General features: G+C 48.4%; 1 protein-coding gene across 8 annotated transcripts in view; it reads left to right on the forward strand.

Moving 5' to 3' along the window:
- The window catches only part of KDM6B (lysine demethylase 6B), a 91,662-nt gene that overhangs the window by 43,223 nt on the left and 26,225 nt on the right, over positions 1-22,214 (forward strand). For 5 of the 8 annotated variants that reach the window (XR_005748113.1, XM_040346838.1, XM_040346834.1 and 2 more), the window contains 9 exons: positions 9,894-9,967; positions 13,267-13,387; positions 13,633-13,731; positions 13,913-14,126; positions 15,943-16,035; positions 16,120-16,266; positions 16,732-16,869; positions 16,972-17,196; positions 17,318-19,920. Coding sequence is in view for 7 of the 8 variants with exons in the window: in XM_040346838.1 (XP_040202772.1) it covers positions 13,272-13,387; positions 13,633-13,731; positions 13,913-14,126; positions 15,943-16,035; positions 16,120-16,266; positions 16,732-16,869; positions 16,972-17,196; positions 17,318-19,920 (3,635 nt within the window). In the remaining variant the exon portion in view is untranslated. Of the gene's footprint in view, positions 1-3,475; positions 3,655-9,893; positions 9,968-13,266; positions 13,388-13,632; positions 13,732-13,912; positions 14,127-15,942; positions 16,036-16,119; positions 16,267-16,731; positions 16,870-16,971; positions 17,197-17,317; positions 19,921-22,214 lie in introns of those variants that run through there. The other 3 variants (XM_040346837.1, XM_040346840.1, XM_040346839.1) reach the window with 3 other exon arrangements.

The raw sequence follows: 22,214 nt of genomic DNA on the forward strand, positions 1-22,214 counted from the left end.
GGATAGAGAGAGGTAAAGGGGAAAGAAAGGAGAACAAAGAGAGAGTGGTACATCCTAAAATGTACCATAAGGGGGTTCAATACTGTATGAGTGTAATGGACTCGGGGAGCGCAAATTACTTGTCTTGCCTTGGGTGCCGACAACCTATGCTAGGAAAATAATTTTACTGTTAGGGGTCCCCACAACTTGGGAAATTTTATCAAGGGGTCACGGCACTAGAGGGTTGAGAACCACTGGCCTAGATGCAAATGGAGCCTTAAGGGTGGATGCGGAAGGGTCCATTTTTAGGTTGGCATGCCAAAGATTGCAAATGTCTTCAATAAGCAGTGATGACAGATTTCAAAAAAAGAAATTGCATCAATTATAAACATCCTAGGCTTTGCCTATGTAGGCTGTATTTGGTGTGGCCCGTTGCGAAATTTTGCTTGCGATTGCTCGGTAAAAGTACAGTGAAGAAATCTTGCAAGGTTAGAGCACCCGAATTAAGAAGGAAGCGATCCTTACTCAGAATTTTCCAGCTTTTAGCACTACTGCACTGATTGCCCTTTGGAATAGGCCTCTCCTAAGGAAGTATCTGGGTTTCAATTGCTGGTTGCCTGGCTTTTTAATGGGCCCACTGGCTTCAGTTTGTCACTGACTTGAAACAAGAATGCAGAGCAGTTCATGAGATACAGCTAGTGGGCAAAGGGCCCCAGTGCAAGACCAATTTCTGGCCCTTGGGGCACTATTTCGCCAACGATGGAGCACCATTCCCCCTACTGACACCATCAAACAATTTTCATTGATATCACCAATGGGGCGTTGGTCCTCCCATTAAAACCAATGATGGGGCACTGATGCCGAGGCGTTTTCTACTCCCACTGGTTACAGTTCAGCCCCCCTAAAGCCTGAAGGACAGTAGACGGGCCCTTTGCTTAGAAAGTTTGGAGACCCCTGGTTGTATAGGATTGGTAATTCAACCAGCCTTGTGTCCAGGCACCCCTGCTGATCCTTGACTCCCATAGCGGTTTAGCAGTAACTTTTCTTGTTGGCATACATTTACGAAGCAGCAGCAGACTGATAAGTCACCCTCTGAACACGCTGATAGAATAGGAGGAGCAGAGTCTGCGTATTTCCTAGTGCAGGCCATCCCTCTTTTAGTCTGCTAACCAGGGTATTGCAGGGGGCCAATAGCCACAAGCTGTGACCCAGACATTCCGACCTACTAAAACGAATTTCAGGGAGGTGGTCATGGTGTTAGGAGTCAGTATGTGCAGGGTTTCTGCTTGAACCAGGTAGTGGGGGGGGGGGGTGTGACGGAGATCGGCGGGGTTAGAGAGGGGCTCGGAGAGATGGGCGGGCTGAGAGAGAGGGGCTCGGAGAGAGGGTGGTGGACGGAGAAGGGGGCTAAGAGGGTGGTTGAGGGAGGGGGCTGACAGGGTGGCTTAGAGAGAAGTGGGGCTGAGAGAAGGGGGGGGGGGCTTACAAAGAGGGAGGGGGGCTGACAGAGGGGGGAGGAGAGAGAGAGAGAGGCCCCAACCCTACCCACAGTCCCTCTGCCCCCCTTATCCCAGTCCTGTATCAATGTATGATGCCCAGTAGCTTCTTGATCCGGGAGTTGCTCTGCTGCTTCTTCCAGCAGCTCCCTGGCAGCCTGCGCCTCCCGTTTGTCCTTTTCCTCCTGGCCTCACTGCTGATGCTGGAGCAGAGCGGGAGGTTGGAGGAGACGTCCAGGCTTTATGACTCGGGTAAAGTGCACCCGCCCAGGATCGGCCCTGCAGCCGGGATATCACTCAGCACTTGCGGGTGTCAGGGAGCCACCTGCTGAAATGTGGTGGTCTCTCGCATACCCCAAATATTATTTCTGTTGTCTGCAATAGCCCCCAGTGGCTGCAATAAAAGAACAGCATTTGTGCCAGCCTCCCGCTCTGGTCAACCGCACCCCCCCCAAGGGCCTTGTGGTCGGTCATCCAGCACTTGCCTCATTTAGGTTCTGGGTGGGCAGCGATGCGTCGAGCAGGCATCTCCTCCTTCTCTGCATCACGGCGGATTCCGCCATGCGTCTCCTCTCCTCCTCCCTCCCTCCCTCCTCCTCCTCGGCATCCAATAGGATCACCTGTCCTTTCAGCCAATTGGGTGACAGGTCTCATGACCCACTTCCTGATTGGCCGGGAGGAGGATCAGTGTGAGAATAGCGAATATTCATTCGCTTTTCTCTCACAACTGGGTGGGCTTGGAGCGCAGTGCTTTGTGTCCCAAGCCCACCCTATTTTGAAGCCTATTAGAGCCCCCCCCCCCATTGGAATCCATGTATCAAGCACCCATGAATGTAGATTAGGGGTCCGGACACATGGATAGGAGAGTGGTCACAGTAATAACCCCCAGCATTGGTGCCAGTGACTGCCATAATAACCCCCAGCATTGGTGCCAGTAACTGCAATAATAACCCCCAGCATTGGTGCCAGTAACTGCCATAATAACCCCCAGCATTGGTGCCAGTAACTGTAAAAATTCCTAGCATTGCTGTTGGTCACGCTGAAGATTGCAATAATGCCCGGCGTTGGTGTCAGTTGCCGGAATAAAAAACCCCAGCAGTGGTTGCAATAATATTATATTATATTATATTGCAGTTTACCAATTGTTAGATGTGATGGCTGCATTCGTTTTTTCTTTCTGCTTTCTTTCATATTACCCTTGCGATTGAGCCTGTGTGTGTGTGGGGGGTTGTTTTTTCAAAAGATAGAGATGAGACAAACCATTTGTGCTTACAATGGTCGGCTTTTATTTATTCATGTAAAGCCTTTATCCCAAAGGGGGGGGGAAACAGTTTGCTGCAACTGCTTATAAAGCTTGAGCATGGAGCTTGAATTTGTTGGTGTATCTAAATCTGCTAGTCCTTTGAATATCCCCCAGACTGACAATGCTGCTGTCCAAAGCTGCCCACTGTGCTCCTTCATCCAGACCTGGGGGCGCTTTAATACAGGAGGTGTGTTATTGGTCAGATCACCATGGGGAAAACTGAGGGATAAGAAGCCAAAAAAGAAAACGAATGCAATGATTGCTAAGCTGCAATATATATTTTTTGGGGGTTTATACTTTGTTTGGCCTTGATCTGGTGTTTCAGTCCTTTAGAAAACAGTTACTTTAAGGGATCCATCTTCGTGTTACTATAAAGAAGCACAGTACAGGCATTTTTTTTTTTTTAAGTCTTATCGATCAGCATTAAAAATTAAAAGTTTCAAGACCAGTCCGCCTTAACTGTCAGCAGCCCCAGTCATTCCACCTTAAGAGAAGAGTAGGCTGGGTGTGGGCGTGGTGTGTGTGGTCAGGGAATCCCAGCGTGGGCGTGTTCTGGGGGTGTAGTGACATCACCAATGTCCCTTTAAACTTGGCTTCCTTGTAGAGATGGCGGAGGTGAGGGGAGGGGTGGAGCCTGACTATAGGGGGGGGTGGGTGGAACAAGAGCGTGAGAGAGAGCCTGCTAGAGCCACACACAGGAGCAACCGGCATCTGCGAGACATGGGCTTGGCGCTGTGAAGTTCTTTTTGTTGCTGCTGTTGATTTCGAGGAGAGCCTTCTGTCACCTAACAGTGTTCTGGGTGGAGTTGGGGGAATAAGGGGGAGAGGGAAAGGATCCAAAGACCCTCCCATGGCAGCTGTCTCTTTGTCCTGGAGGTGAGTGACAGCTTCAATGTTCACCTTTGTTCATACCGGAGAGCTTACAGGGGGTTCGCCTTTAAGTGTGGTCCACCCTGTATTCTAGACTGTCTTTTGTATCCTTCTTTCCTGGATCCTTCTGTCTATACTTTGTGTCCCTCTGTCTATACTTTGTGTCCCCCTCTGTCTATACTTTGTGTCCCCCTCTGTCTATACTTTGTGTCCCCCTCTGTCTATACTTTGTGTCCCCCTCTGTCTATACTTTGTGTCCCCCTCTGTCTATACTTTGTGTCCCCCTCTGTCTATACGTTGTGTCCCTCTGTCTATACGTTGTATCCCTCTGTCTATACGTTGTATCCCTCTGTCTATACTTTGTATCCCTCTGTCTATACTTTGTGTCCCTCTGTCTATACTTTGTGTCCCTCTGTCTATACGTTGTGTCCCTCTGTCTATACGTTGTGTCCCTCTGTCTATACGTTGTGTCCCTCTGTTGTCTATACGTTGTGTCCCTCTGTTGTCTATACGTTGTGTCCCTCTGTTGTCTATACGTTGTGTCCCTCTGTTGTCTATACGTTGTGTCCCTCTGTTGTCTATACGTTGTGTCCCTCTGTTGTCTATACGTTGTGTCCCTCTGTTGTCTATACGTTGTGTCCCTCTTCTGTCTATACGTTGTGTCCCTCTTCTGTCTATACGTTGTGTCCTTCTTCTGTCTATACGTTGTGTCCCTCTTCTGTCTATACTTTGTGTCCTTCTTCTGTCTATACTTTGTGTCCTTCTTCTGTCTATACTTTTGTATCCTTCTCTGTACCTTTTTTGTATCTTTCTGTCTATACTCGTATGCTTCTCTGTGCCTTTTTTTATGCTTTTCATCCTATACTTCTTTCTATTGTTGTTTTCCTTGCTTCCTTTCTGTCTCTGCGTCTCACTATCATATCAGTGTGTGTGTGTTGTGTTGTGTTGTGTTGTGTTTTTTTTTTTTTTTTTGTTTTTTTTCCTCCTAGGTTCTCCTCTTCTTCTTTTTCACACTCTCCTTTCTCCCTTGCTCTCCTTCCTGTCTCAGTCTTTGTGTTCCACCAACTCTCGTGTGTCTCTCTGTCTGTCTGTCACACTCTCTCTCCCCGTCTTCCTCTGCCTTGTGCTCTCGCCGTCCTTTGTTTCTTGTTGTCTCTCTCAGCCCCTCCTTTTTCGATCATACTCCTACTTTACGATCTGTGTCTAAACTGCCTTTTTCCCTTGCCTCTCTCTTTAGTCGCACTTTGTTGTGTGTCTCTTATGGCTTCTTCCCCTTTTTGTCTCTTGCACATGCTCACTCTTCTGTTGGTCGCTTTCCATGCTGCTCTCTTCCTTTTTAGTCTGTCGCACAGTCTCCCTTGCTGTATTTCTATGCCTCTCGTGTTTGTGCGTCTCCGTCTCTCCCCTGTCTTTGTCTTTCACGCTCACGCGCACTCTCTCTTGCGCTCTCCTCCCTCTCCATTACTCTCCCTCTACACCCCTTTTTCACATACTCTTTTTTTATTCCATTTCTCCATCTCGCCACCGTGTAGAGCAAGTCTCTCCAGTGTGTCGCTCTTCTGTGTCGTCTGGTCACGTGACCCGTACAGTTCTGCCTAACCCCTCGCCTGCCAGTTCCCATTCACAACATACACACACTAACCATTTCCCCTCAACTGCCGGCTGCTGACGTAATGGGGAAGCCCCGACGTATTTTGTGTTGTGTAGGTGGAGGGAAGAATCGGGGGAAATTAAGGGAAATATCTGAAAGATGACACGGCTGTGTTTGTATACAGGTCACGGTGTAGCGGTGTCTGGACTGTGTGTATACAGATCATGGTGTAGCGGTGTGTTTACTGGTCACAGTGTAGTGGTGTGTGTGTGTGTGTATACAGGTCACAGTGTAGTGTGTGTGTGTGTGTGTGTGTGTGTGTATACAGGTCACAGTGTAGTGTGTGTGTGTGTGTGTGTGTGTGTGTGTGTGTGTGTGTATACAGGTCAGTGTAGCAGTTTCTGGACAGCGTGTACACTGGTCAGTGTAGTGGTGTGTGTATGTATATACAGGTCACGGTGTAGCGGTGTCTGTACTGTGTGTGTATACAGGTCACGGTGTAGCGGTGTCTGTACTGTGTGTGTATACAGGTCACGGTGTAGCGGTGTCTGTACTGTGTGTGTATACAGGTCACGGTGTAGCGGTGTCTGTACTGTGTGTGTATACAGGTCACGGTGTAGCGGTGTCTGTACTGTGTGTATACAGATCACGTTGTAGCGGTGTCTGTACTGTGTGTATACAGGTAGCGGTGTTTGTACTGTGTGTGTGTGTGGGTGTGTGTGTGTATATACAGATCACGGTGTAGCGGTGTCTGGACTGTGTGTATACTGGTCACTGTGTAGCGGTGTGTATACTGGTCACTGTGTAGCGGTGTGTATACAGGTCACTGTGTAGCGGTGTGTGTGTATACTGGTCACTGTGTAGCGGTGTGTATACTGGTCACTGTGTAGCGGTGTGTATACTGGTCACTGTGTAGCGGTGTGTATACTGGTCACTGTGTAGCGGTGTGTATACTGGTCACTGTGTAGCGGTGTGTATACTGGTCACTGTGTAGCGGTGTGTATACTGGTCACTGTGTAGCGGTGTGTGTGTGTATACTGGTCACTGTGTAGCGGTGTGTGTGTATACTGGTCACTGTGTAGCGGTGTGTGTGTATACTGGTCACTGTGTAGCGGTGTGTGTGTATACTGGTCACTGTGTAGCGGCGTGTGTGTATACTGGTCACTGTGTAGCGGTGTGTGTGTATACTGGTCACTGTGTAGCGGTGTGTGTGTATACTGGTCACTGTGTAGCGGTGTGTATACTGGTCACTGTGTAGCGGTGTGTATACTGGTCACGGTGTAGCGGTGTGTGTATACTGGTCACTGTGTAGCGGTGTGTATACTGGTCACTGTGTAGCGGTGTGTATACTGGTCACTGTGTAGCGGTGTGTGTGTGTATACTGGTCACTGTGTAGCGGTGTGTGTGTATACTGGTCACTGTGTAGCGGTGTGTGTGTATACTGGTCACTGTGTAGCGGTGTGTGTGTATACTGGTCACTGTGTAGCGGTGTGTGTGTATACTGGTCACTGTGTAGCGGTGTGTGTGTATACTGGTCACTGTGTAGCGGTGTGTGTGTATACTGGTCACTGTGTAGCGGGGTGTGTATACTGGTCACTGTGTAGCGGGGTGTGTATACTGGTCACTGTGTAGCGGTGTGTGTATACTGGTCACTGTGTAGCGGTGTGTGTATACTGGTCACTGTGTAGCGGGGTGTGTATACTGGTCACTGTGTAGCGGGGTGTGTATACTGGTCACTGTGTAGCGGGGTGTGTATACTGGTCACTGTGTAGCGGGGTGTGTATACTGGTCACTGTGTAGCGGGGTGTATACTGGTCACAGTGTAGTGGTGTCTGTACTGTGTGTATACAGGTCACGGTGTAGCGGTGTCTGTACTGTGTGTATACAGGTCATGGTGTATTGGTGTAGTTGTTTTTTTTTCTCGGCCTCTGGTTTGGAGACGCGGGGGTGGAAGAGCGTCAGTCAGACGGTGACATTCTAAATAGGGATGTTATAATTGTCTCATTCTCTTCCTACCGCTCGTTCCCGTCACTGTCCTCCTCCCCCCTCCCACACTCTTCTCTCCTTTCCGTCTACTGTGAAATCTCTGACACACACAGGGGTTAAATCGATCGGTCACACGTGGCTGTGTGTAGTTTGTGAGTGGTGGGGTGACACATAGGGGGTGTGTGACTATGTGGTCTGCTGAGTAACACTTTTTCTCTTTGTAAAGGCTGCAAGGGGGATCTGACTCAGCTTGTATGTGTGGGCAATGAGAACATGTCATCAACTCCGCAGACAGACTGCCATGTCTTCTGTGTACAGCACTACGGACAACGTGTATTCGACTACTCCCTACAGGAGGACAGACTCATAGCCCCCTTCTGTCTGTATCACCCTACAGGAGGACAGACTCATAGCCCCCTTCTGTCTGTATCACCATGCAGGAGGAGGACAGACTCATAGCCCCCTTCTGTCTGTATCACCCTGCAGGAGGAGGACAGACTCATAGCCTCCTTCTGTCTGTATCACCCTGCAGGAGGAGGACAGACTCATAGCCCCCTTCTGTCTGTATCACCCTGCAGGAGGAGGACAGACTCATAGCCCCTTCTGTCTGTATCACCCTGCAGGAGGACAGACTCATAGCCCCTTCTGTCTGTATCACCCTGCAGGAGGACAGACTCATAGCTCCCTTCTGTCTGTATCACCCTGCAGGAGGAGGACAGACTCATAGCTCCCTTCTGTCTGTATCACCCTGCAGGAGGAGAACACACTCATAGCTCCCTTCTGTCTGTATCACCCTGCAGGAGGAGGACAGACTCATAGCCCCCTTCTGTCTGTATCACCCTGCAGGAGGAGGACAGACTCATAGCCCCTTCTGTCTGTATCACCCTGCAGGAGGACAGACTCATAGCCCCTTCTGTCTGTATCACCCTGCAGGAGGACAGACTCATAGCTCCCTTCTGTCTGTATCACCCTGCAGGAGGAGGACAGACTCATAGCCCCCTTCTGTCTGTATCACCCTGCAGGAGGACAGACTCATAGCCCCTTCTGTCTGTATCACCCTGCAGGAGGACAGACTCATAGCTCCCTTCTGTCTGTATCACCCTGCAGGAGGAGGACAGACTCATAGCTCCCTTCTGTCTGTATCACCCTGCAGGAGGAGAACACACTCATAGCTCCCTTCTGTCTGTATCACCCAGCAGGAGGAGGACAGACTCATAGCCCCCTTCTGTCTGTATCACCCTGCAGGAGGAGGACAGACTCATAGCCCCTTCTGTCTGTATCACCCTGCAGGAGGACAGACTCATAGCCCCTTCTGTCTGTATCACCCTGCAGGAGGACAGACTCATAGCTCCCTTCTGTCTGTATCACCCTGCAGGAGGAGGACAGACTCATAGCTCCCTTCTGTCTGTATCACCCTGCAGGAGGAGAACACACTCATAGCTCCCTTCTGTCTGTATCACCCTGCAGGAGGAGGACAGACTCATAGCCCCCTTCTGTCTGTATCACCCTGCAGGAGGAGGACAGACTCATAGCCCCTTCTGTCTGTATCACCCTGCAGGAGGACAGACTCATAGCCCCTTCTGTCTGTATCACCCTGCAGGAGGACAGACTCATAGCTCCCTTCTGTCTGTATCACCCTGCAGGAGGAGGACAGACTCATAGCCCCCTTCTGTCTGTATCACCCTGCAGGAGGACAGACTCATAGCCCCTTCTGTCTGTATCACCCTGCAGGAGCAGAACAGACTCGGCTCCCTTCTGTCTGTATCACCCTGCAGGAGGAGGACAGACTCATAGCCCCCTTCTGTCTGCATCACCCTGCAGGAGGAGAACACACTCATAGCTCCCTTCTGTCTGTATCACCCTGCAGGAGGAGGACAGACTCATAGCTCCCTTCTGTCTGTATCACCCTGCAGGAGGACAGACTCATAGCTCCCTTCTGTCTGTATCACCCTACGGGGGGGCAGAAAGACCTTCAGCTCCCGTCTTCCTGAGATAGGTTAAAAATGAGAATAAAAAAACTATTCTGCTTCAAGGCTCTTTTAGATGATCCTTTTGAACACAGTCTAAAGTGTAAAAAAATAAAATCCTAAGCACGTGTGCGCTATAAAAAAAAAAGCTTTTCTGTTTCACCCAAAAAAAAGTGTGTGGTTCTGGTGGTGCCCTCTAGTGGCTTTTTTTAATTTTTTTTTTTTAATTTTTATTTGTCGACATTACATGGTAGCTACAAGAATACATTTTTGCCTCTAAATCAGCCTTTCCCAGCTTAAAACCCCAGAGGAACCCCTAAAATTGGCATTTTTTTGGGGGGCGCCTTGCTAAAACCAATTAACTTGGGACAAATGGCCATTACATTGTCGGTCAGTAGGCAGAATGCAACCCATACAGTGGTGGTCAGAATTAAGCCACATTTTAACGACTGCTAAGAAGGTCGTTGGTATGATGCTGGTGGCTTTTCCAAGTGGTGCTGGTCCTGGAACTATGCAAGCGCCATCAAACAGAGGAGGTCCATCGGCCACAGCTCAAGGAACCCCTAGTAAGCTCTGGAGGAACCTGGGATGAGAATGGATGTTCTAGTCTAAACTGTTGTGTGGTTTTATATTGTTTTATTACTTTTTCTGTATTACCTTGGTGTATTTTCTAATTCCGTTCTTCGTCTTGTGTCTTGCAGACTCGCTGTGTGATTTGAGGACATCATGCTTCCCCGCCTGTCCCTGCATCTGTGAAACCTTGTGACTTGAAACGGTACTTTTTACATCCATAAAGGTGTATGCAGTGAAAGTGAAGTTTGACATGAAGCACCTCCCCCAAATGCATCCCCTTTAGTGGCGGTTCACACTGGGGCAGCGCGACTTGCCATGGCGATTTGCACATGACTTCAGAGGTGACTTGCAAAATGACTTCTGTGTTGAAGTCAATGCAAGTCGTCCAGGAACCTTTTTCGACTTGAGCCGCTCCTATTAGAACGGTTCCATAGTACAGAGCGCAGCGCGACTTGTCAGGCGGCTAAGTCGCCCGATGAGTCACCCCTGTGTGAACCGGGTCTTAAAGTGCTCATTAGAAAACTAAAGCGGACGTTCCCTTGATCTGGGCTGCGACACCGCCTGGTGGTTGATATAAGATTATGCCTGGAGCTCTGCTCAGGCCACAAAGCTGGCCATCCCAGGAACATCTGATCGGAGGCATGTGTTTCTGTGGGCTAAGGAAGATCTTGCATGAAAACGACGTCTGGTTCTTTTGTACCCTCCCATGGTAAAGAAATAACAATTTGAATTTTATTTTTAAGCACTTCAGCCCTGGATAGGGTGACCACGTGTCCCGGATTGCCCGGGACAGTCCCGCATTTTGCAGGTCTGTCCCGGGCACATTTATTCCAGGACAATACAGTGTCCCGGAATGAAACTGACACAGCCACCCCCCCCAGGCCAATCTGATGCCCCCAAAAAAGGCTGCCACATCACCGCTTTACTCACTGATAGTACTTGTCCTGGTCGGGAATGCCTGGAAGAGCACAGTCCCCGCCTCCTGCTTGTGATTGGAGAAATCATAAATCCTGCCTCTTGTGTCCAATCACTGTGCTGTGATTCGTTACAGCACAAGCTGATTTATGGGAAGGGAGGGTGTCCCTGAATGGTAGTTTGGAAATGTGGTCACCCTAGCCCCGGACCATTTCGCTGGCCAAAGACCAGAGCACTTTTTGTGATTGGGCACGGCGTCGCTTAACTGACAATTGCGCAGTCATGCGAAGTGGCTCCAAAATATTTTTTACTTTTTTGCTATAATAAATATCCACAAAAAAAATAAATTCCAGTTTTAGGCCGATACGTATTATTCTACATATTTTTGGTAAACAAAATCACAATAAGCGTATAGATTGGTTTACGCAAAAGTTATAGCGTCTACAAAATAGGCGTAGTTTTATGGCCCTTTTAGTACTTTTTTTACTAGTAATGGCGGCGATCTGCGAATATTTTAAGTTTTTATTGTGACTGCGACCTTATGGCAGACACTTTTGACACATTTTTGGAACCATTGTCATTTTTACAGCGATCAGTGCTAAAAAAAAAGGACTGATTAGTGTGAAAATTACACTGGCAGTGAATGGGGTTAACCACTAGGGGGCGCTGAAGGGGTTAAGTGTGCCCTAGGGAGTGATTTTAACTGTTGGGGGCGTGGCTACGAGTGACACTGATCGCTGTTCCCGATGAGAGGGTACAGACAATCGGTGACAGTGTCACTAGGAAGAACGGGGAGATGTTGTGTTTACACTTGCCTCTCCCCGTTCTGCAGCTCTGTGACCCGATCGCGGGACACCAGCGGACATCTCGTCAGAGGGTCCTGCAGGCACGGACACGCAGCTTGCGGCAGGGGTGCGCGCGCGCTCGCCCCGGGCGGGAATTTCAAAGTAACGTAAATATACGTTGCTTTGTCCAGCCGTGCCATTCTGCCGACGTAAATGTACAGGAGCCGGTTAATTATCACCTTTACGCCCTCGCTTCCTGTAGCTGAGGGTGGCGTCGCCATGGGATCCTAAAAAAAATCGAAGGGGCCAAACTGTGTAGATATAAAGTCGATCCTCCAGCTTTGTGAAGGAGCGGCCTTTTGTGAAGTTGCCCTCTCCCAGAAGAGTTCATCATAAAACATGGTGTTGATTCCCCCCCCATTTTTGATTGGGGGCAACAAAAATGTAGACCTCACATTTTCATGCAAAGACTGCTTTTAAGGGGTGCATTTTGGACCGCTTAGGCCAAATTCCATTTCCACTTTTAGGCGAGCCTGTTCTTTTGGAAATTGCGTGTATATGGCGTTATGTCGCGCACAATAAGGCACTTTGTATGTATGTTTTGGTTTATGTTAATAGGGTTTTGTCATATTCTGAGTGCTGTTGTTTGCATGCAAATACTGACATTTCTCCAGCTGACACGTAAAGTAGAATTCCAGCTTTGCTATGACTGTCGTTTGTTGGGCAGCGCTGGGCCGAAATTTAACCATTTCCTTTTACTGAACAATGCAGCCGCTGTGCACTGTAGTGGCATTAGCAGCTTACACATGATTGGGTTGCATCATTTACTAAGCTCTGGAGCAACTGCACTTGCAAAGTGCCTTTTAGTAAATCAACCCCATTGTGTGCTTTTTAATGTAAACATCCCTTGTAATAGGAATCAGTGTGACAGGTCCTCTTTATGGAGAGATGTGGGGACCCCACATCTCTCCTCCAGGCTTACAAGCATGAAATCGGTGAAAAAAAAATCACAGATCTTATGCCGACAGCCGCAATTGCGGCTTTGTTTTCTGCCAAGGGAGGGGGCGAGCACGACACTCCACACCAGGGAGAAAGACTCACATTACGGTGTGGAGTTACAGACAGAAGAACAGGAAGTGAGGATTTCTCCCTGGTGTGGAGTGTCGTGCTCGCCCCCTCCCTTAGACTACGGGAGAGTCAGGACGCTTTCTACATTGCAGATAGAGAAAGGAGCTGTGTGTTAGTGGGCGTCCTGACTCTCTTGTAGTCCAAGGGAGGGGGCGAGCATGACACTCCACACCGGGGAGAAAGCCTGGCATTACTGTGTGGAGTTACAGACAGAAGAACAGGAAGTGAGGATTTCTCAGAAGAAATAAGGACATTTAAAAGCAAAATGGAAGGATGGGGTAAGTGAAGGAGGACTGCACTAAGGTAAAGGAAGATATTTAGGGAAAAAATTGTACCTTTACAACCCCTTTTAAGGGTGGGCATTACTCGTGTGACATTGGTGTTTATATTCCATAAAGCTGGCAGGAGATTGGGAGGGGGGGGGGGGGAAGAGTGTCGGAGATAGGGGTGTGGTAGGTGTTATGAAATAATTTGCAATGTATGTTAAATGCATTTGGCTGAAAAGGAGTAAAGGAACATTCCCGACTATAATATAAGGGGTTAAAAAGAAAAATTAATTAAAAATCGAGCTCCCAGTCTGTTAGACACTTTGACGCCCTGGTGCCTGGTATTTGCCAAGCTTTGGCTTCTTAATAACTTTTCTCTATCATATTATTTTTTTTTTTTTTTGCAGTCTGGATGTATCGCTCACAGGAACAGTTTGGATCCCGCTTCCCCCGCGACCCCTTCATCGGTGGAATCAACCCAGCCTGGAACTCTCCACCGCACCCCAGAGCATGGGCACCTTCCGGCAGGTGAGACCTCACGTCCCCGGAGCGGTCACCTTTACTTAGACTGCAGCATTTCCCTTCATAGAACGAGTACTGATAGGGTTTGTGTACGCGGGTTTAGTGGACGTGAACAAGGGCGCCCTTCAGGTTTTTTTTTTTGATCTGTTCAGCTTCCCGTATGCCTCCTGATGGGGGTGCGATGAAGCTTGTGTTGTACATGTACCGCTGTGTCAACGCCTCCCCCTGCTTTTTTCCTCTTTTTCTCTCAGATGCTCTTCAAACCTTAACCAGCCTCAGCTGCCCCCTCACTTACCGTCTAGTCATGTGACAAACATTGGTCACCCAAGCAAACCTTATTACCCTATCGGGTAAGTGTCTATGTGAGAGCTCCGCATTGGGGGTTATGTCAACAGTACGCTAACGGGGCCACTTCTTATTGGAACTCTAAAGGGAAACTCTTATTACTGTAAACGTTGTCTTGATGGGCAGGCAGTCCCATTGACAGTATGCTAAATTCTTGTGTTGTCTCTTTGCACCCTGTTTTTGTAGCTCTCCACCCGGGCATCGCTATGGAAAGCTGGAGCGGGTCCATTCGTGCGTGCAAAGCCTCCTGCGGGACGAGCAGCAGCCGCAGATATGGGAGCAGCTGGGTCAGATCTACGAGTCGGAGCAAGAATGGGAGGATGCCGTACGCTGCTACCAGGCCGCCGCGCGCTACCATGGCGGTTATGAGCTCAACACTCACATCTCCCGGCTCCAGCAGGTGAGCAGAACTGTGGATCGGCAGCAGAGGCAGATCCTTGCTCTGTTTTTATTCTTTTTTCGGTGTGCCACTTTGGCGCTCAATATGTTCGACAACCGTTTTCATAAACCCATGATTAAAATGAAAATGATCAAATGATTTTGCATGAACAAATTCCTGAGTTTTTCAGAAAAGCGTCACGTTTTATCCTCTGAAAATCAACACTTTGCACCAGTCTATGGATTTATGCCCAGACAGAGATGATGGGCCAGATTCACATAGAGATATACGACGGTGTATCTCCTGATACGCCGGTGTATCTCTGACTTAGGCCGGTCGTATCTATGCGACTGATTCATAGAATCAGTTGCGCATAGATATGCCTAAGATCCGACAGGTGTAACAGTGTTACACCGTCGGATCTTAACTGCAATTTAAAAATGGCCGCTGGGGGCATTCACGCTGATTTACGCTGAGAAATATTTAAATCGGCGAGATACGCCAATTCACGAACGTACGCGGGCCCGACGCAGTGTTGTTACGACGTTTACGTAAGCGTATTCCCGGCGTATACTTACCCCTGCTTCTATGAGGCACAGCCAATGTTAAGTATAGCCGTCGTTCCCGCGTAAAATTTTTTTTTACGTTGTTTGCGTACGCCGGTTATCAAACGCGCTCGTCGCAAGTTACGCTCACGCCGAAACCAATGATGTCCTAGCGACGTCATTGGGAGCAATGCACCCCGGGAAAATTCGAGGGACGGGGCATGCGCCTGATTTAAATAGTACACTCCCCCTAGCCGCGGAATTTACGATTCGCCACAAGTTTGGAGGTAAGTGTTTTGTGAATTGCCCACTTGCCTCTCAAACTTGCGGCGGATCTTAAATCACATAGGTCACGCGGATCTAAAGATCCGCTGATCTATGTGAATCTAGCCCGATGTTGTCAGTCTGCTGCAGTCAGGAGGAAGCATGTCGTCAGTCTCCTCTCCTCCAGCAATTACACTGCAACATTTTTCAGCAGCTCTTGTAAATCTCCTATCTTTGTCATGTGTTTGTCAAAAGGACCTTGTTCAATAGCCTCTGGGAAAGGCGGAGTAGGGACTTTGTCCAAAGCAACAGGTTCAGGTTGCTTGGCAAAGGGCTTAGCTGTGCTGCCGCCAGGCATCTCGGCCCCCCCCATTTTTGTAGCCGATGATCAACCTACTTTCTGGGGTCCTTGAATTTTTTGGGCATAGGAGAAATGGCCCCAGAAAGGTGCAGTGGTGTGGAGAAACGGCGTAAAGCAGGGGTCTCAAACTAGCGGTTCTCCAGCGTTTGGTAAAACTTCAAGTACCATAATGCTTCTGCCTGTGGGAGTCGGGCTTGTAACTGTCAGCCTTGCAATGCCTCATGGGACTTGTAGTTTTACAACAGCTGGAGGGCCGCCAGTTTGGGCCCCCCGGCATAAAGGGTCTGAGCAGGATCGCAGGTCTCTGATCGTACTCGTAGATTGATGTGCAGGATTTAGTGGCAGTAGCTCAGATTTGCACTTGCAATTGGAGCCTCATTGGTGCCCATCGGTGAAGAAGAAAAATTACTTATTTGCAAAATATTACACAGAATTGCCACCGTTTGGTTTTGAAATTCGACCAACCATGCCTTCAATTTCACCTCCTGTTGCTTCAGAAAATATTTTTTGTGGCTGGGAAGCTTCTTTTCTTTCCGGGAATTTTTTCTTTTCTTGCACGTGCGCATTTCTTTTTTGATTACATTTTCACACACTCTTCTCCCATCATTGATTTAGAAGATCGTTCGTCTTTCATTTTTTTCATAACGTAACTATCTCCTTTTCCTAGACACACTTGTGGAATGTCCACGCAGCACCCCCACACCACCGACCCAAAACCCTGCCGCGCTTACAGCAAGTGTGGGACCTTATGCAGCACGAGGTGAGCCATCTCTTTTGAGTATAGGGTGGTGTTTGTGTTTGTGTGTGTGTATGCTCTTTGAGATGACATCCTATATATTTCCAGCAAAAGAGGCATTTTGGAGTCAAGCGCGGACCCCCACAATTGAAGCGACCGCCTCCCTCCTCTGATTCACTCCAGTCACCCCCCCATAATCCGCACGGAGGAGATGAGCAGCCAATGAAACGGAGGAGGAGTGGAAGTCCTGAACAGGTAAACCATTTTCTATTATATGTGTACTCTGAAACCATTTTCTATTATATGTGTACTCAGCTATGACCGGACAGAAATTGTTTTTTTTTTGTTCTTTCTGGCTTGGCAAATTTTATATTGATTTAAGTTAGATATGTCCTCTTCATAGAGGATAGCTTTCTTCTGGCATGTGTGGGGACATCAGGCAGGGACAGATGGGTCCCCTCAAATTTGGTGAGGAGAAGGTGGCGCCTTTATTTGGTCCTCCTTTAAAACTTCTGCCTGAAGGGTGGTACCTGTTAACGTGGTATCATCAACCATAGACCAAACAACTGGGCAGCAGAAAGACTAAATAGTCTTGGGTCAGACAGTAAAAAAAATTTACTTGGCAAACCAGGTCACCAGCTCGAGAGGACAATGTCTCATTCAGTTCCTCTTCAACTAGGTGTTAGACTATCATTTGGTTTCTTTTCTTTTGCCTTTTAGCAAAGAAGGGGTAACCCTGGCATGCATTCACCTCCGGCTTCAGGGGGCTCTGGAAATCCTTACCATCAGCCAACCACAAAGCCCAACGTCTGGAACCCAATAAACCATGAGCCCTGGGGGGAGCGTAGGGAAAGGCAGGTAAGAAAATGGATGAGGAGGTTCCAAGGGAATTGCACACTTACATTCTTTTATTAAGTAGCCCTGATCTCTTAAATTATTACCTTTTCATCTCTTCCATAGGATTCCCGACCTCCACCCCATGTTCCCTCTTACTCCTCATACTGCCCCACACGTCCACCACCACCACTACACCAGCAGCCCCGTCCTCAAAGTGACCTTAGTGAGGCTCGGTGTCAGAGGTCACCTGCGGAGGTCATTCCAGCGCCACCTCCTCTCCACGTGCCTTACGACCAGAGAAGACCCCGCATCCCACCACATAAGACCTCTAGGACTGATCTATCCCCTGTAAGTGTTTTTCAGTTGATCTCCTACTCTTTCCACATCTACAGTGTTGGCTGTCACTGACATCAGGTGACACCATTTTGTGGGTTTTAAATTTTAAGTTTTGTTTGTTTATTTTTTTCAGCCTTCTGATCGCTTTCCTAGTCCTGTGGACAACACAGCCAGAGTCTGTCGTCCTGCAGAAGAGCCGGAACCTCCAAAATTAATTTGCCCACCACCCCTCCAAGCTCAACCCTCTTCAGCCTCTTCGCTCCAGCAGAGCTGGCTGCCAGCTCCAGTCAAAGAAGAGGTAAAGAGTGAAGATGATTTGGAGGACATTCTATATGGAGAAGGCCATGGGACTGGCAAACGGGAGACCTACTATCCACCCTGCGATAACCCAGTAGGAAGCGGTGTCTTCGACCACCGAACTCAGGACGTCACCACCAGCAATGTCAGGCCAAGGTCTGAAGCCTACCAGGATTCAAACTTGGATCATGTTCTCAAGAGCCTGCAAAAAATGGATGAGTCTGGGTTATTTGCCCCAAAGAAAGAGGATGTGGGACAAGAAATCTGCAAAAGCCCTCAGACCCCAGAGATGGACATGGAAGGCAAGCATTTAAGCCATGGACTCTCTAAGTCCGAGGGCAGCTATTCAGGTGGAAAGAGGTCACCAGCTCGAGATGACAATGCCTCATTCAGTTCCTCTTCAACCACCTACCACAAAGATACCTCAGGAAACCTTCAGGTGCTGGGCTTAGCTGCTTCACCAACAGCGCCCGCTTCAAACCCAACTCCGGAGTCTTTGAGCCCAATTCCAACTTTGGCAGAGAGGAAAGGACGCGAGGACGAGAAGGATGAGCCTGCTGGGTGCAATCGGCTCTTTGACTTTCCAGCAGGGCAGTTAGCAGAGCCCTTTGAGGAAGCCACGGAGTTTGCAAAGATTTTGCCTGATGGGTTGGAGGACATTATGAAAATGTTAGACGAGTCCATTGAAAAGGAAGAAGGGAGCAGCAGCTCAAGAAGGGGCTTTATTCCTGCAGCTTCTTCCACCTGCCCACCAGCAGAGGCCAGAGCAACAACCCAACCTAAAAGTGCACCTCAGTCAACCATCTTGACTAATTCTGCTTCTGGTGGAAAAACCTCAGAAGCAAGGTCTGGCTATTATGGCCCTAAAAAAGCAATACTGGGTCAAGAAGCTGCCAACGAGCCCAAACCAGCTCAGCATGGGGGCAGCAGTGTGCTAAAATCACTGGCTAGCGTTTTGGAGGGACAGAAGTATGCCTACCGTGGTGGGCACAGCCTCAAACCTGGAGGAGGCCCAGGCTATTTCACTGGTGCTACTATAGCAGCCAAGCGTAGTGTTGACCCATACACTGCGCAATCTACCTCACATCGGTCCTGGGAATCTAAGACCAGAGCAGCCCCTACCTCAGACATGTTGGGACAAGGGGTGGCAGCAGCAAGAACCGTAGTCCGCACAGAGACAGACATTTTGGAGGACATAGCACGAGCTTGTGAGACGTTGACGGAAGGCACAAAAGGGTCCAGTTGTAGCCAGTCCGAGAAGGAGGAGAAAGTGGCACAAAGACCCAACGTCATTGTTGAGAAGAAACTTGAGAAACCCTGGGTTGCAGAAAAACAGGACACTGATTCTAAAGCTAAACCTGAAAATATTTGGGGTGCTGATAAGCTAGTAGTAGTAGTAGAGGCCATTAGTGGGAAAAAAACAGAAACCTCCTGGGTAGAGGTTGAGCCAGAAAAGAAAGTGGAAACCAGTCCCGAACCACACTGGGCAATGGCAAAAAAAGCAAGGGATGAGTCTAAACCGCAGACCCCAAGGGATGCTGATAGGACTGAAAGAGCAGCAAGCCACAAAGAGACAGTTGAGGGGATGCTGAAAAAGGCTGTCAAAATATTTGATAAAAAGAGTACTGCCACTAAAACCGAAATCGTTCCAACTGCATCAGTTGGAGCTGACAGTGCAACTACGTCAGAAGGGGCTCCTACGGGGGTGATAGCCAAGGATGAAACGGCTGTTGAGCGATCTGTCCTAGGTGCAGAGCAAAAGTCACCAGAGAAATCGCCAGAAGGGCCGACGCTGCAGGCCCAGGAGAGTAGTTCTCCTGAAACTCTCAACTCCCCAGTGGAAAACAATAGCATCCAGTCCCCAGAAGAGTTGCCCATGGACGTGGCAGATCCAGAAGCGGAGAGCCCAAAGGCAGCCGAGGTGGAAAGGCCACAAGAGAGACTAACGCTGTCCCTTGTCGCACCGACTAGGAGCAAGGATGAGGGCAGGAGAAGAGATAGGAGGCATCGCAAAACTAAGAGGGACAGAAGCAGACGGGCTAAAGACAGGTCTCGTAAGGACAAGGATCGGCAGATCTTGGGTAACCTGGATCTCCAGAGTCAGTCCAGGGACACCCCCAAATGTTCAAAACAAGGGTCAGGTGGAGACCGAAGGAAATCTGAGGGTGGGAGACGGGGAGTAGAAGACCACCACCAGACTTCCTCACCTACAACCCCATCATCTACACCAACCTCTGCTTCCCACGGTACAGCATCCTCAGATTTGTTGAAGATGAGGCCCTTCATGGAGGGCCCGCCCAAGGAGCTGAAGATTCGTCTGATCAAGGTAGAAAGCGGAGACCGGGAAACCTTTATTGCCTCGGAGGTGGAAGAGAAGAGGCTGCAGGCCTGCGATCTGACCGTCAACCATACGGCTGCAGAGATTATCAAAGCTACTAAGTAAGTGTTCAATTATTCTGTGATTTGAAAGGAGATGTACTAAATGGCTTGATTGATGGTAGTGCATTAACTGGCTGTTCTAAAAATCGATCGATTTCCAGTTTTTGAAGTATATTCCAAGTTAAAACGTTCATGTTGAATAAAGTAGAGAACCATCTGTCATGATTCTCCTCACTGCTTGTTCTGTAGACCAGCGGTCATAAACCCTGTCCTCAGGGCCCACTAACAGGCCAGGTTTTATGTATTACCTTGGGGAGATGCAGACTAGAATACTGCAATCACTGAGCAGCAAATGATATCACCTGTGATGTGTTTCAGTTATCTTGTAAACCTGGCATGTTGGTGTTGGCCTGAGGACAGGGTTGATGACCACTGCTATAGACACAACAGGAAGCAAGTGGAAACCTCTTTTTCTGGCCTGGTATGTTCTGACTAGGACCCAAACCCACATGTGCAAGCCTGCCAGGAAACGGTCACCTGTACATGTGCTACAGTAGGCCGGGGGGGGGGTGACCTGGCTGCAGATGATTGGCTCATACAGGTGGGCAGGCTCGCGCGTTTGGGTTCGGATCCTAAAAAAAACATGCCAGAGCTCATCACTTCTACTAAGCAGGGAGAAAGCCAGGGGTTCTAACCCTTTATTCCGTTATATACATTAGTATAACCAAAGTAGTAATAACCCATACTATGGATATGTTCATGTCAAACGGTGAAATAGTAACTAAGGAAAACAGTGATGTGGGGGGAAAAAAATTGGTTGCTGCTGTTATACTGTGTAAAAACAACTAAAGAACAAAAAAAATCCCCACCTACCCTATGGGTAACAGCGCTACCTATGCACTGTAATCAAATCAACATAAAAACATAAATATGTGCAATCATAAATCATATCGCTAATAAAAGTCCAAATGTGATCTCAATCACTGTGAACCAATGTTCTATTTTGAATCTCATAGAATCAGTTACGCATAGATTTATATTAGATCCGACCGGTGTAAGTCTCTTACGCCGTCGGATCTTCACTGCATATTTACGCTGGCCGCTAGGGGCGTGTACGCTGATTTACGCCTAGAAATATGTAAAACAGCTAGATACGGGAATGAACGTACGCCCAGCCGTCGCAGTACAGATACGCTGTTTACGTTAGGCTTTTCCCGGCATTACCCCTGCTATAAGGTGGCGTACCAATGTTAAGTATGGACGTCGTTCCCGCGTCAAATTTTTAATATTTTACGTTGTTTGCGTAAGTCGTCCGTGAATGGGGCTGGACGTCATTTACGTTCACGTCGAAACCAATACGTCCTTGCGGCGTACTTTGGAGCAATGCACAGTGGGATATTCCACGGACGGCGCATGCGTCAATCACGTCGGGTCACATAACATTTACATAAAACAAGCCCCCTGTTCCACATTTGAATTAGGCGGGCTTACGCCGGCCTATTTATGCTACGCCGCCGCAACTTACGGAGCAAGTGCTTTGAGAATACAGCACTTGATCGTCTAAGTTGCGGAGGCGTAGCGTAAATGGGATACGCTACGCCGGAACAAAGATACGCCGATCTACGAGAATCTGGCCCTTAATGTTTGCAGACGTTCCTCGTAATCAAGGTCCTCCGGTCCCCTTATTGGTTTTGATATAAGCAAAGACTGGATGTACAGCCGCACTCCAAAAAAAAAAAAACATAAGGTTGTCTTTATTGTAAAAAATTTATAAAAAATGCACTACAAAACAAGCAGAACACAGGGAAAACGGCCTACGCGTTTCACACTCCGATTAGTGCTCAGCCATGACTAAGCACTAATCGGAGTGTGAAACGCGTAGGCTATTTTCCCTGTGTTCTGCTTGTTTTGTAGTGCATTTTTTACAATAAAGACAACCTTATGGTTTTTTTTTGAGTGCGGCTGTCCATCCCGTCTTTCCTAATATCAATTGCTTTGTGCATTGCCAGCACCCTTGATTTCCTGAACCGTTGCTGATTTTTCCCAACACACCCACCTGGAGCGGTTACTCCCTTCCCTTTATTAGTTTTGTTGCTCTTCTTTGGACTCTCTCCAGCACATCCCTTCTGAGGACTGGAGACCAGAACTGGACGGAATACTTCAGATGTGGCCTAACCAGAGTTTTATAAAGTGGCAGAATTTATAGTTTTATCTCTGTAGTAGATCCCCTTTTTTATGCATGCTAATATTCTGCCGGCTTTGGTAGCTGCAGCTTGACACTGCATGCTATTGCTTAATCTGTCATCTACTAGGATCCCCAGATCTTTCTCCATCCTTGATCGTCCAGCAATAGT

The sequence above is a fragment of the Rana temporaria genome, chromosome 3 (assembly GCF_905171775.1).
Source record: "Rana temporaria chromosome 3, aRanTem1.1, whole genome shotgun sequence".
NCBI lineage: Eukaryota > Metazoa > Chordata > Amphibia > Anura > Ranidae > Rana > Rana temporaria.